Source organism: Mytilus edulis, chromosome 6 (assembly GCF_963676685.1).
Source record: "Mytilus edulis chromosome 6, xbMytEdul2.2, whole genome shotgun sequence".
NCBI lineage: Eukaryota > Metazoa > Mollusca > Bivalvia > Mytilida > Mytilidae > Mytilus > Mytilus edulis.
The window spans coordinates 12,347,933-12,363,215 of record NC_092349.1 but is presented as its reverse complement, the minus strand read 5'-3'; the positions used below and the strand labels follow the sequence as shown (position 1 = coordinate 12,363,215).

The 15,283-nt window shown below is 30.5% G+C and overlaps 1 protein-coding gene across 1 annotated transcript; it reads right to left on the bottom strand.

The window, feature by feature from the left end:
* Positions 1–1,309: 1,309 nt before the first annotated feature.
* On the bottom strand, positions 1,310–14,261 carry LOC139527118 (uncharacterized). The gene is made up of 6 exons (XM_071322392.1): positions 14,173–14,261; positions 9,836–9,901; positions 7,580–7,930; positions 5,737–5,847; positions 3,633–3,734; positions 1,310–2,180 (listed from the first exon to the last, which is right to left on the bottom strand). The coding sequence occupies exons 2-6, from the start codon at positions 9,891–9,893 to the stop codon at positions 2,128–2,130; spliced, it is 675 nt and encodes a 224-aa protein (XP_071178493.1). The 5' UTR covers positions 9,894–9,901; positions 14,173–14,261; the 3' UTR covers positions 1,310–2,127.
* Between the last annotated feature and the right edge of the window lie 1,022 nt (positions 14,262–15,283).

The following is a 15,283-nucleotide window of genomic DNA, read 5'->3' as shown; positions in this document are numbered from 1 at the left end:
AATCAAGCTTCTGTATACGTTTGGTACAAACCCAGGATATTTTAAGAAAGTAATTTAAATTTCAAAAACTTTAACCACAGAGTGAACGTAATGTTTCCAGGCAGAAAAGTAAGTCCATTTAAGGTTAAATACGAAAAAAAATGGAATTTTATTTTTTCAAAATTTACTTCTGGATGCTATCTTATGATCATAAACAAACTGCTGTCATAGTTTGGTAAAATTTCCAATACAGTTTAAGAAAGTTATTAAAATTTCAAAAACTTTAACCGCAGAGTGAATAGTTGTGGACGCCACCGATGACGACGACGACACCGACGACGGAATGTAGGATCGCTAAGTCTCGCTTTTTCGACTAAAGTCGATGGCTCGACAAAAATCAACCACTGATTATCATGAAATAGTTGTAGGTAATGATGAAGTTTTGTTTCTCGGTTGACGCGAAGTCTCCTTTTGTGTGGAAAGACGTGTTATCTGTATTTCTATGAGAATTTCAGTAAAGCATCGATTTCTGTATTTATAACGATGTTCTTAATTTAAAATAAAAACTGAATCAAATGTAACAGTTTTGTTGAACGATACTTGATATATGAGTTTACAATGGTGAATTGTGCAGGTTCTAAAATAATCAATCAACAATTTTCTGTCTTGCCTAACCGACCAAGTATCACTAATATTTAGATATAGTATATCAAAAGGTGATATTTTAGAAACACATCGGTTCAATCGGCAACATTTAGTTAACGGTAATGCGACAATTTAAAACCAACGTATACTCAGGTCAACTTTGAACATATTTACCCTATTTAAAATTGAAGTTAACTTTGGCTGTATGATTGAAACCAAGATATATAAGAAGAAAAGAAAAACAATGAATATTCTGATCCGTTGAAAACTGGAAACTTGAACAAAACATTTCCTTCGGAGAAACTGCTGTCATCGCGCACACGGAATTCCAAAATGAGTGAAAATATGTGACCAAATAAAGAAGGCAAATAGATTTGAAATTAATTTCAAAGTAAAAAGTAACGTCATTTCAAACCCATTACCGCACGAAAGGTTAGCAACGTTTGCGCACAAAAGGTCCTATAGAGTAATTTCTCTGATGTAAATAAAACAAAATTATGTATTAATTTCATATAAACTTATTAAACACCTAGCGCTTGTCTTATAAACATACATAAACACAGTCTTGATAGTCTAAAAATTATACGATTGTTATCACTTGATTCGGGATAATATCCGTTATATCCGTTATGAGCAAAAGCGAACGTAACTCTTGTTCCTGTACCGATGCTAAGACAAAAACACATTTTATTTCATGCTGTATTATACAATATTTAATAGATAACATGATTGGTTACAATACAATTTGATAATGTATATACATAAACATGTAATAAATACTATACAATAAAGAGCAGTTGGCAAATAAAGAGACGAAAAATATGAACACACTTTAGATTAAAATACAAAGTCTACATAGAGTTTCCACAATATGTTATTTAAATATTTGTGTTCCCACAAAATCAACAATATGGACAAATATCTTGCAACTGCTTTCATAAAAAAAAAACCCACAATATTCGGTCTTATAGATTAAATTACATCATGCTCATTGATAAACTCTGAACGTATGTAAATAAAAGTTACATAGATTGTTCAAAATATAAGGGTTTTATGCTAGATTCAAAAGAACATTTATACCTATATATAAATTTATGTGGATTCAGTACGCTCAAACTAGCACAATGCTTTTTCCATAGACATATGACATAATTACAAGACAATAATATACCAATCTTCAACATAACATACGATAAGTATAACGTAAACAGTCCTGAAAAGTAATATAAATCAAAGAAAATGAACAAAGCTTTCACACCTACAGGATCATCAATTTTTTAGGCCTACTAATTAAGGACAACACCTTGACCCTTAATGTATTCGACAGTACGGTTTTATACCAACATATATTAAAAATTGTAATATTTCATGAATATATCACTCCAATCTGTTGAAGCATCATGATTATCGTAGTTTGCTTCTTAATTCTCTTCTTATTTTAACGAACTCTCACAATTATTCAATGCTTATAGGTCTCATGATAATATATACACATTTATGTCGTTATACACTAGACGTGTCTTTGTGCTTTGCCGGCTGTAAAGTTTTGTATTTTCCTAAAATGTAAAATAAACAGCACATAAATTTACAGTTTCATTAGATGGCACTGACATCATAGTCGTTCACAGTCAGATTCATATTTTACAAATGTTAAGTATTTATGACACAACGCAGTTGAGTACGAAAAAAAACTCACTATTCATGTGAATATTCTTTTTTAAAGGTAATGCAATTAACACAGTAGTTAAATCTTTAAATATTGTTTTAATAATACTTATACTGATTTTGTTTTTGTATATCCATTTTTTTCTGTATTTGCGTTTTAAAAGTTGGGGCGTTTCTCAGACTGATCACGTGTTAAATTTAGTCCTTTTGGATGTGTAATTCTTGTTAAGCTGATTATACTAGAGCATTTTACTTCTTTTGTTTTGTACCTTTTCTTAGCCTTCCCGCTTAGTTTTCATTCTATCACAAAACATGTGGTTTATCAAATATATTTTTTTTAAAACAGTGATCTAAAGATTATTGTATTTTTGTTGTAAAATATAACATCAACTACTTTTCGTCAATTTCTTTAAACCGTCTATCAACTTTTTATTTGCAACCCAATCTACCTAAAGCCACTTTGAAGAATTTTTACTGTGTGTTCTAATGTTGTGTTGGTATTCTACTGTCCGGAGCCTGCAATTCAGCGCCTGTCGTGTGTCCATGTTGCCTGTGATTGACATATTTGTTTTTCGCAAATTGATATGTTATAATTTGGTCGATGAGTGTTCTCATTTGAATAGTTTTACTTTTCATTCCGGGGCGTTATCTAGCTAAACGGTATTGGTTTGAATTATTGTTAAACATGTTTAATGTTTTATGGTAGCCTATACTTGTTTTTTCCAAGACATTTGAATAGGAATGAATATTTGTCTCATTCTCAATCGTACTGCATATCATTATTGTCATTTCAAAGGTAAAAGAAATAGCAGGGGTTTAATTGTATTGATTTAATCAGTTGTTATTTGTTTTTGACGTTGTAGTCATTGAAATTACAACAATGGTTAATAGACTTCATAATCACGATTAAATATCCATAAAATTGTACTCAATGACTGCTCTAACATATAATTGTTCTGTTTGATGGACTCGAAGGGGCCGTAGAACGACAAAGTCAAAAACAGAGAACTTACAAATCCAAACATTGACGTCAAGTGTCTGTATATAAATCTAAAAGGATTTGATTTCATTCAGATATTGCATACTTCATTCAATAGTTTCTTTATTTCACTCAAATTATATGAATATATAAATTTATTCATCTTCTAATCCGGAAATTTATTAATGCATTTTATCCTTAGAATGACACGATACATTTTTTACTATATCTATATTAGATGGATTCGACTAATAATGTCATTCATTTATCATGTTTATATTGCTGCGGAACACGTATCCTATAGAAATCCTGCAATGTGTTTAATACGTTAGTGTTTGCTCTGTTTTATCAAATATTTACCCACCTCCTGTACGATATTTTGTCACACATATAGTAACTGCGCATGAAATAACAAATGCTGCAATGATTCCTCCTATAATGGCACTGATTACTATTGCAAGTTTAACTGCAAACAAAAGAACATGTGTTGTTGCATGTTATTGTACCACTGTCATTACACAATTACAAAAAGTCAAAATGTGAAAAATTATAAAATATCTAAAATGCTACGCAATTACGATTTGACAAAATCATGTACACCAAAACCATTTGTATCATTTGTATCATTACAGACATAATATGAAAGTGGAAGTGACATCAAACTTTGAATTCTTAAGAAACAATACACTAACATTTAAAGTATTTACAATTTGAAGAATTTCCACAATGGGCATGCAATCGGTTACATAAATTCGAATGCAATTTTTTATGATGCAAACTCATATTTTCTTCTAAATCCCAAGAAAATACTACAATGTGATTTACTAACTTGCATCTAGCTTTTTTTCACACTTATTGGTTGTTTTTTTTATTGCTTTAAGGTGATAATTTGCCTAAATGAAGATTTTACAATGCTTTTTTTCAAAAATATAATAAAAAGTAAGGGTCACCGGGCTATTTTTTAAGCTATGAGTTGAAAATTGCCTAAACTTGGTTGGATTCTTCATGAAAAATGCATTTATGTGCATAAAATGTTTTCCATGAAATAGAATTTTGAAATAAAAGGTGAGAAGATAGGTTTTATTATATGACTAAAGAAAATGAAAAGAAAAAAGGGTGTCACCGAACTTGTTTTCTTGCTACAAGTAAAAACAAAAACAAAACATTTTTAGTCCAGTATAATTTGTTTACTAAAAGAGCTATCTCCCGATAAAAGGCTCATTTGAAGTTTCTAAAATCAAAACAAAAACTATAAATATTTTGAATAATACAATTAATCACAAAGATTTCTTCATAAAAATAAAGAGTCTAACCATTAAGTTGCAAATCTGTCTCCAAATTTGCAGATTTGGTCAAATAACTAGAGCGATTTTGTACTGCAATTGTACAACCCAAGATTGTTGTATACCATGAATCTACCTTAACATTATGTTAACTGTATACACAGGATCGTATAGTCAATAGTCTACGCTGTTAGATTAACTTCTTTCGGTTGGTATGTTTACCATGATATCTTTTATTGAAGTGTCTTTTGTATCCATTATATTTATAATATTTAAAGAATAACTTTAAATTCAGATATGTTCTCCTCTCCCACCCATTACAATTTCATTTTAAATGATGGATTAAATACTATTTATTAGTTGTCTGGTAACGATACCAGAGATGGGTCCGATTACTTTCAATGTAATTGATTAAATTACAATTACTTTGTCATTTGTACGATTAAATTAAATTAATGATTACATCATTTCTGAAAGTGTCTGATTAAATTAATGATTACATTGGCAAAGTAATCATGATAACATCTGATTACAATGAATTAAAAAAAAACAAAGTGAATGATGTGAATAAATTAATGTTTAATATAACTATAGTTCTTTTAGAAAGGATTTTGTTTTATATATTTTAAACTGATAACTTCAAACTTCATCTTTTTGATAAACCACAAAAGTTCACTTCAGACATACATATAATGTAACAGTTTATTTTTTACTGAAGTATGCAAATCAATTAACATATGCTTGATAAAGTAAACCAAAGTATCTTAACTTGTTAAATATCTATAAAATAAGAATAACAAAAAGGTTTATTTATTGACCATAAACACAGTTCAAGATTTTTTTCATTGTAATCAGAATGTAATCAAAATGTTATCAGGATAACAGGGCATTTTGAAAAGTAATTGATTCAATCGAATTACTTGTAATCAGATTTTTGGCTGATTAATGATTACAATGATTACTTGAAAAATTGTAAGCAATTACAGCTGATTAACGATTACAATTACAATTACCCCAAGTCTGAACGATACATAAAATTTAAGAAACGCATAATTTTGATTAAAAAGCTTCAGCGTATAAAAGTCGATAAGTATAGTGGTATATACTAAGATATTTGATTTGAATAGCCTGAAAATCTTCTCTTGTTATTTTTCTATCTTAGTGTTGTAAATAGTGAATACTTACTTAAATTGTTGTTAGTGTTCCCCTTGTTTGCTGCTGACGTGGTTTGTGTGTAATGTAACGTCGTACTGATTTCATTCTCTGACACTATGACTGTTGTGGGTGAAATGAAATCTGTTAAAAATATCGAAACATTATTACATACATGTGCATATTCTATGAAAGAGCTTGTATGAATAATCTCTAATGTACCAATCAGATGATTAATACAGTATATATAAACCAAGGCTCCTATTGAAGACCATACATTGACCTGTTATTGTTCACTTTTTCCTTATTGTGAAATAAATGGAGAGTTGAAACATTTGCGCTCATACCACATCTTCTAAATGAAAAGATTTTGAAAAACACAAAACAGTGATCAATAAAAAATCAAAGTTTAGAATAACCTGTAGTTTTAAAAAAACATTTGATTATATATTGTTAAACAATGGAAAAGTAAGACAAAGTCATAAGTTTTTCTAAATTCAATCAAATCCCAATGAATTTTTTTTTTAGCATGTGCTAAATTCGAATAAAATGAAATACATTAGTACACACATACTGATGTAATGAAATACCTCTCAATAATAGTTAAACTGCCAAAACAGGAAATATTATTCGCATAACTTACACTGTAACATGTAAAACACTTATTTATTTCGTGCTGACATTAGGCATATACTTGTCTTTTTACTGGCGACACTAAATATAAGGCAAAAGAACAATCAAACCATGTCAAATTTTCCAATGAGTCCACGTGATGTCGTCTATTGCGAGGCAATAGAAACACTTAAATTTGAAGTTTCCTACGTCCTACTGTAATGCTTGTCAGCAGTATAGTATTACATGTACAACATTAATACACATTAAAAAATTCAGTTGAAAAAATAATCACACTCGTATAGGTTCAACGCACAACAAAAACAATTAACAAATTATTCAAAACACAAAGTATCCAACTTGAATTTATATTAAAAAAACTAAAAAAAAAACGATTGTTGTAGTTGCCAATTGCTGTGTCTAATCACCTTTGAAATGATTCGATTTTGTTTGTTCTTTTGTTGTATTATTACAATTGTGTTCTTCGTTAGAGGAATATTGAGCCCTGGTAAAGATGTTTATTTCAGTTTTCTTCCATATAGTTCTGTTCAAACATGAAGCCTAAAATCCTATTCTTCATTTTATCTGTACGTTGGGTTGGGTATTTTTGGGCCTTTTTTATGCAACAGTTTGTCGTGATGTTATCCGGGCCATTTGAAAGCAGGATGTACACCTCTACTTTGATATAATTGTTCGTGTCCTTTTCCTGTGATCTTTTTTGTTACTAATACGCATTGGCATTCATATCATATCATTTTATTTCTATATCATTTCCAAACTAAGATTTCGTCAACAGTAATTTTCAAAGAGTTAATAAGACAGTTGTCTCATTGGCAATTATACCATATCTTCTTTTTATTGTAAAAAATTAACCCTAAATCTTTCAACGTGAAATAAATTGTCATTTGACTGTTATTGCTACGTTTGTGTTGTCAAGAACGTTTTGAATAGCAGGAACTCTATGACAAAAAAAGCAGTTAAACACTTATATATATATATATATATATTTTATTTTTGTCTAGCAATTCACATCCAGCACTTAAATATTTGGTTGTTAAAATCATAATTAGTTTCTCTACTTTTTTTAAAAATCCACTTAGTTTAAACACGGACTGCGAAAAGGACCCTAAAATGAACTATTAGGCTTAAATAAATATCCTGTTATTTGTATAATAGTTAATTGAATGCAGACAGAAGTTGTTAATAAAAAAAGAAAATTAAAAAAAAAACACGGTCACAACAAATCATTCTGATAAAAACTAACCTGATCCGTTGTATTTTAGCGTCAGATAAATTTTCGAATTATTTGTTGTATTTTCGACTCTCATTCCACAACCAAAACTGTCGTCCTTTTTAACTGATGATGAAGTTAAATTCCAGGAATAAGATTTACAATCTTCATTACATGAACATTCCCTAGGGTTGCATAGTTTATCAGTACTATAACAACCATTTTCACTCTTTCTTAAAATCTCTGCTGTTGCGTTTTTATGTAAAAATTCCATAGTGCATTCTGCTGGAACATATGTGCTGGAACAAGTGAGCATAAAAAATTCTCCACCCTGCACATGTATAAATTGCCCTTCGAACGTAAGGAGTTGAGATGTAACGACCCCTTGAAAAATAATAATGTAGAAATATGGTATACAGTTAAAAACATAAAATGTAGTTACTAGCAAAGATCGTGTTAAAAATTGCGATTGCTATTTTTTTTAAATTGAAGTACATGTATTGTCGTATAACTATTTTTTTATTTCACTGATTTAAAATATTTTTCCATTATTGCCAATATTGCCATAGATCATGTAAATTATCTGTTCAAACGATTTCTTCGGATATGCTGTTCGTTGTTATCACAAACTTGCGTCTCTTGAATACCTAATTTGCAACGACTTTTTAAAGAAATTGAACCTCCAGTTATTCTTTCAACACTGAATGTTATTGTAGAGTGAAAAGTTGATTGACTATAAAAATATAAAAGAAAAACTAATTACCATTTATTCATTGTATTTGTAGATTTAATACAGATGTGCTTGATTTGTAGACATTTTTTTTTAAATTCTATCCCTGAACAGTTTTTATTATTGCATCAAACCGGTACCTTTTCGCATGATAATAACATATATCATATCAAATTAAATTAAAGGGTTAAATATAGGTTATGGTAGTACTTGTTTGTAAACGCCTATATATGTGAATAAATATTGCATTTCCTGATTTATTAGATAACCTTCAAGACATTTGACGCCAGCTCAGGTTTTAATTGACTTCGAGTTGTCTACTTGTTTTCAGCATATGGGTTTGCAAAAACGAGCATAAAAGAAGTTACTGAAGCATGTGTGATATCTATTTTATTTATATATGTAGGATTCAAATCTATGATGGGTTCCAAAACTATGGCAGATTCCTAATATTTAACAAATATGACGCCACGCCATCCCAAATCTATGGTTGATGTTTTACAATCATAATCTATGGCAAAATTTTGAATTTCCAAATCTATGGTCGATTTTTGTTGTTTCCAAATCAATGGCAAGTTTTGTGCAAATGGTAAACGATGCAGTACATATACGATCAATGACTTGTCTTTAACACGTGGAAATGTATGACAACGGGAGCATGTACATGTATACATATACTCAAAATAATTATAACGTCTAGAAAGGCTATAGAACTTTTTTGATTTGAGACCGTCAAGACGTCATAAATATTTGGACATGTCTATAAACATTTGTGAAATAAAAATTCCATAATGGTCAAGGAAATCGTGATGGCAAACAAATGTATTTCGTATACGATGATTCGTATACCTTAATACAGATCTCTACATTGAAATAAAACATTTTCTAATCTGTTCATGGTACCTGTAAAACCCTTGTTTTTTAAATCAACTAGTTACTACGTGTGTCCCTCAACAACAAAAAATAACAAAAGCAATTATTTTTTTTTATACAAAAAATAAATAAAAAATGAACAATTTGAATTTTCAAATAATATTTATTCCATCGTTAATACATCTGTTTCATTTGATGAAGATTTAAATGAAATTGGTATCCAGTAATGTCATCTGTCACTTTTTAAACTTTGCCAGCCGTAGACAGCAAAATATATTTTTTCTTTCTAGAATATCCGGTACCGCGACAGCGGTGCCATTATTTATTGCAGGCTTCGGCCGGTTACACCCATATTCAGTATAATAGGTCACATCGTCCTTTAAATAATCCCCAAATTGTTGTGGATGGAATACCTTCATCTGAAAAGGTTAAATATATGGGTTCCGCCATCGTTAGCGGATGCGACGATCTGATATGGTGTTATTCAATTGTGACGTGATATGTTAAACTTTCCACCGGAAAACTACGGAATTCAAAGATCTGCCATAGATATTAAAAAAACAATACTAGTAATCTGTCAAAGATTTGATTTGTTTGGCGTCGGTAACGTCACATAGATCATGAATGATTTAGAACCCGTCATAGATTTGAGTCTTATGCCCATTCTCTAATATTATGCAACTTACGATTCCTTAAAATCCAATAGATCATTCCAAGGAGTTCAATGAAATTCCAGCAATCCATGGATACAACTACAAACAAAAAACAAGAAACGATCACTGTACCTTGCTAAAAATATATATTTTATAATTATATATCACTCTAACAGCAAGGATAAAAATGTCATTGATTTACTCTATAAGAATTATCCATATCAATGTTTCGTTGCTTTAATGTGTTGGGTCTTTTATTTTATGATTTTGACCTTTTTAGAACTGAAAAGGTTCTCAAATCAAAAGAATGTTTTTTCATCACTGCTAGAGGTGTTAATGAAGATCTACAGTAGCACTAGCTGGTCAGCATACATGTTTTGATTTCAAACCACGACTTGGTACGTGCGTTTTACTCCGATTTTCATTAAATAGTATGTGTATTCTTATCAGATTTTAAATGTTATTGTTTTTCGAATAGCTCAGTTGTATACTAGTATATGTATTTTGACACTGTGTTTTTAATTCGAAATCCAACACCTCTTAAGCAAACTTACAGAATTCAGAACCTTTAAATTTTATACAACGATTAGTGCATTAAACTTAGTCGAACAATGGTTACATTCAATTTGTTTGATTCACATCATTAAACAGCATTCAAAATATTGTTATAAATGGGTATTGATAATAATCTCAAAGAAACAACACATTTTATATTTCTAAATTTTATTGGGATCAATATCTGAAAACCTGAAAAATAACGGTCTTAGATGATTTTCATACACTTTAAACAACATTTGGCAAACTCAATTTGGGGAGATCAAATTGCATATTTTTATAATTAGTACCAATGTTATCAGATAGGTAAGGTTTGCATGAAACCTGGATTTTTTTCTTAGTGATATTATACCAATATGATACATCAATTTGTTCAGGGAGGAGTATCCAATCATTTAATGAAAAAAAATCGAACATCGCCCGTCCCGTTTTTTTCAGGTGAAAAGCTCAAAATTCCGATTTTTTACGATTTTTAGGGAAAATTGTATTTGAATTCTTCCGAAATAATAATGTATGCGAGTGACAATAAAAAAATAAAACTAAATAAAACATGTATAAATAATTGTGGTCCATTCATTTATAATAAATTTTAATTAAAAATATCATAAAAAGTTCCTAAAAACAAGAATTTTTAATTTTTGGGTTGAAAAAACCCGTTGCCATGGCAACAAAAAGCCAAAAATATCCCTTTTCCGGGTCCACCGTTTTTGTAAAAAAAACTGTGAATTTAAGGAATTAACTATTTGCATTATAATGAGCTAATAAAATTGGTATGTCTCCGAACTCGTTTTTACGGAAATGGCCGTTATACGTGTTCATCTTGTCATTTCTGTAAAACACAAAAATATTTTTTGTGTTGATCTTCCAAGAAGAAAGTCATCTTTAATAGCATCTTTTTACAAAGAATCATTTTGTCTTGTAACACTTTGGGATTTACCATAATCAATGAGAGAAAACAGTGATTAACTTAGGGATGACATCAAAAGATCAATGTAGGATAAAAAAACTTTAATTCAAATAGTTTGGGGGTGGGGGATAAAAGTTGCTGCAAGTTTTGTTAATTTGACATCGATTTTACATATATCCATATCGGTTAATCAATTTTCCCAAATTAAGTCAAGAGGGGGACGGGGAGGGTCAGTGAACAAACTATCTGAATTTAGTTTTTTTTTTATCCAACATTAAACTTTTGATGTCGTCCCTTAACTTTTATGCCCACAACTATCAGTCGGAAAGGGAGGTGTTAAACTTTGGTCATACTTGTGTATTAATACATGTACAAGACTCTGATCTTGAAGGAAACACTTATATTCTTTCAGTGCTTCAAACTGTAATATTTTAAATCTTAGAAAAGCATTCGAATTGCCATCAAAAGTAATGAAAATTGCTTCATTGCCCCATGTTTGATAAATTGTTTGTATGCAGCAATTGGATGAAAAGACATCAGTTTTGACTATAGCAGCCGTGTTCAATTCATTCCTTTAAATCTAGACATCAACAAATGTTATTCAAATATGATCAAATATTTATGACTAAGCAGGGGAAAGCCTTGCAGGAGAAGATAGATTACTGATATGATTTGTCCAATTGTTACACATGGTGTTCAGATTTAGGGTCTTTGACCAAACAAACAAACTACATGCTCCTATACATGATGAAAGACGAAACAGACGATGGCCTCGGAATACAAATGACCAGTCGTATATGTATTGTTGATATTTAAAATAAGAAATGCAGTTATGTAGACCTATAATATGAAAATCTTCCACATACTTTCAAAAAATTACAATCAGTTCAATGCAGTTCACAGGAGTAACGGAACTGTAGTTGAGGAATCCCTACCGTCAATTGGCGATTTGATGTTCGCAAATGCAGTTTTACTGTCCACGCGTAGGGGAGACAGTAAAACGAAAATTTGCGACCGTCAAATCAAAATTGATTGTGGCTACTCTTCAACCACAGTAATGTTATTCCGATTATAATGCATTACAAAAAGAAATAATACGTTAGAGCTTGGAATAAATGGGTAATGTGTCCATGGGACACTGACGATGCCCCCTCTTACATAAACATGAAACATTATAAAGCATTACGTATAAATTTTATAACATTGGTAAAAGCAAACTAAAGTTGGAGAACAGAAACGAAAAATTCATAAAACGACCTCATAAAAATACCCCGAGCGTCATGATCTCTTATATACGAAGAAAGACTAAAAACTAACAATTTCCCGGATTTTATAGTGAGTCCGTGTATGTGTAGAGACATATATTACCATCCTTGTTTTTAGATAAATTGATTCAAAGTTTACTGATATGCATAGAAGTTTGTTTGATTAGAGGTTGTAAAATGTCCAGTGGCAAATACTTCAGTAGAGTATGGAATTTTAAGGTTTATATTTATTATGTCACTTATTTATTGGAATTAAAGGCAAACTTTCGCGATTTTATGGATTTGTAACGACATTTTGGGACATGAGCCAGAGTTTTCCTTGGTATTTCAAAGTTATAGGAGATTTTCAGTTCTGTGAGTCGCGGATGTATTTCACCGTCAAGTATAAATACGGCGTCGCACTAGCACTTTGGCATATCGTATCTGGCTATCAAGCAGAGCAGAACAATAAACAAAACAACCCTTAAAGTCAACCAAGCTATTTAGGTACATTTGTACAGGCTGCTTTTCGATATAGCTATTTTACCTTAAGCTATGCGATAGCATTTCAAGTCTATATTTATCTTTTTACATCTTTTGGATTATTAAACTAAAAGCTTACATAAGGACGTCTAGGAACCAAATACCGTTTTTATAAATATTCCCGCTTAAGCAGGTTTTCAACAGGAAGTGGCTTCATATTTGAAAAGATGAGGAACCAGTTCAAAATGTACAATTTCTAATAGCAGTTTTTGGCAAATTATACAATTATTAAAGATGTAAAGATACGATGTCCCACCACTTTCTAATATCGTAATTTAATGAAATAAGTATATTTCATTCTCTCATTATTGTATGATTGATAGGATAAAGACTTGTAAATCTGTATATATAAGTTACATCTGGGGGTTCGGAAGGCCAGCATCTTACTATTCCAATTCATGATTATACTATGTTATTGCTGATATTTGCATGCGTTATTTATTGAGAGATATATATATATGCATACTGGATAAGAATAAAAGTCATTCTTTTACGCTGGATTCATCATTGTATATATTATTATGCTGGAGGCAACAAACTACACTCAAAACAAGACTAAGTAAAGGAACACTATCAATAAGCAATCATACGGAATTAAAAGTACACTCGACCCCTACTCGCCCGCCTGTAACAATATTATTTCGAAAACATTTAATGCTATATCTGAATTGACGATATTTCATATTGTGACAGTGAAACGCAGTACCATGCGAACTTATTATATTATAAATATTAAAAAAAAAACATTGCGTTTTACATGTTAGAGGTCTGCTCCAAGGACGCCACTTTGATGAGGTTGGTAAAGCCTTTTTTTCGTGCATGGTGTTTTGACATTTTTATTTCACGTGCAGCCGTGAAAAGGCTTCGTTATTTACCGTGTTTAATGAAATCGGTAAAAAGATCAACGTGCAAGAAGTTTTTAACTGTTCATTCATCGTGAAATTGCAATTTTATTTCGGGTTCTTCCGTGCAGATACCCTTCCCTCCTTTCACGCCCCTCTTTGAAATCTTTGCTTTGGACGGGTGTTAAGTACAGTAGAAATGAAACTGTTCGTATAATCAGCGCAGAAGATAATAAGACGAGAGTATACTACATAATTAAATAAACAAAAACAACTTACCAATAAGAAAAAAAATCAAATCGAATATATGACAACATTCATTTCTGTATTGTCTTTTATGATCATTTGATATAGTAGTGAAATTCAAATACACAAAAGATCAATTATTATAAAGAGAAGTTATTTTTATGAAAGTGTCACTTGAATTAGCATTTACAATCAAATTGTCGATTTTATGTCGATTTTATGTTACTACATGAATGATTTTCAAAAGAAATTAATATACGAGAAGACATGATTCTCTCGAATAAAAGAATGCACTATAATACAGTAATACCGTTCAGGTAAGTGTATAAATCTGCCATTTTTGAAATTCATAAAACATATTTTAGTTCCGTTTTTCCAAAAAATTAGTCAATTTTACGACACTACAAGCCATTATCATCAAAGTGGTTTCACAAACAATTTTTCGGACATGCCTGTACCATGTTAGGAATGTGGTTACATTGGTTGATATAGTCGAATGTTCGGTTTTGTCAGGTTTCGTGAACTCTTGACTTATTGAATTTATCTTGAGTTTGGTATTAATTTTTTAATATATTTTTAATCACTAAAATATCTAGCTTGTTTCACATCTTCTTGTAAAAACGGTCTGTACTATGCAAAAAGAAGGGTATTTTGGGGAATTTTGGACCTCAATGCTCTTCAACTTCGTCATTTACTTGGCCTTTTTAACTTTTCGAGCGTCACTGATGAGTCTTTTGTAGACGAAACGGGCGTCTGGCGTAAATACAAAATTTAATCCTGGTATCTATGATGAGTTTAAATAGTACAGATGTATAGTTCTATGTATGGTGCAATTAAATGGAAATTAGTATCAAAAGAAACAAACTGCACAAAACAATCTGATGTGTAAAATCCCATTTAGATACAAGAAGGAAAATGAGTGCATGAATATGAGATGAACAAATTATTATTTCTTTTTTAAGTATAACTGATAATTTTGTTTAAATATACTGAAGAGTTATAAATAATCTAAAAGGAATATGCATCATTTGCTTTTAAGAAACAGAATTCATTGTGCAGTTCAAGTGGAAAACCGGAAGAACGCAATTTGCTTCTTAGACAATCACAAAAATTACAGGAACAAGTTATTTACTTTCATCACTCA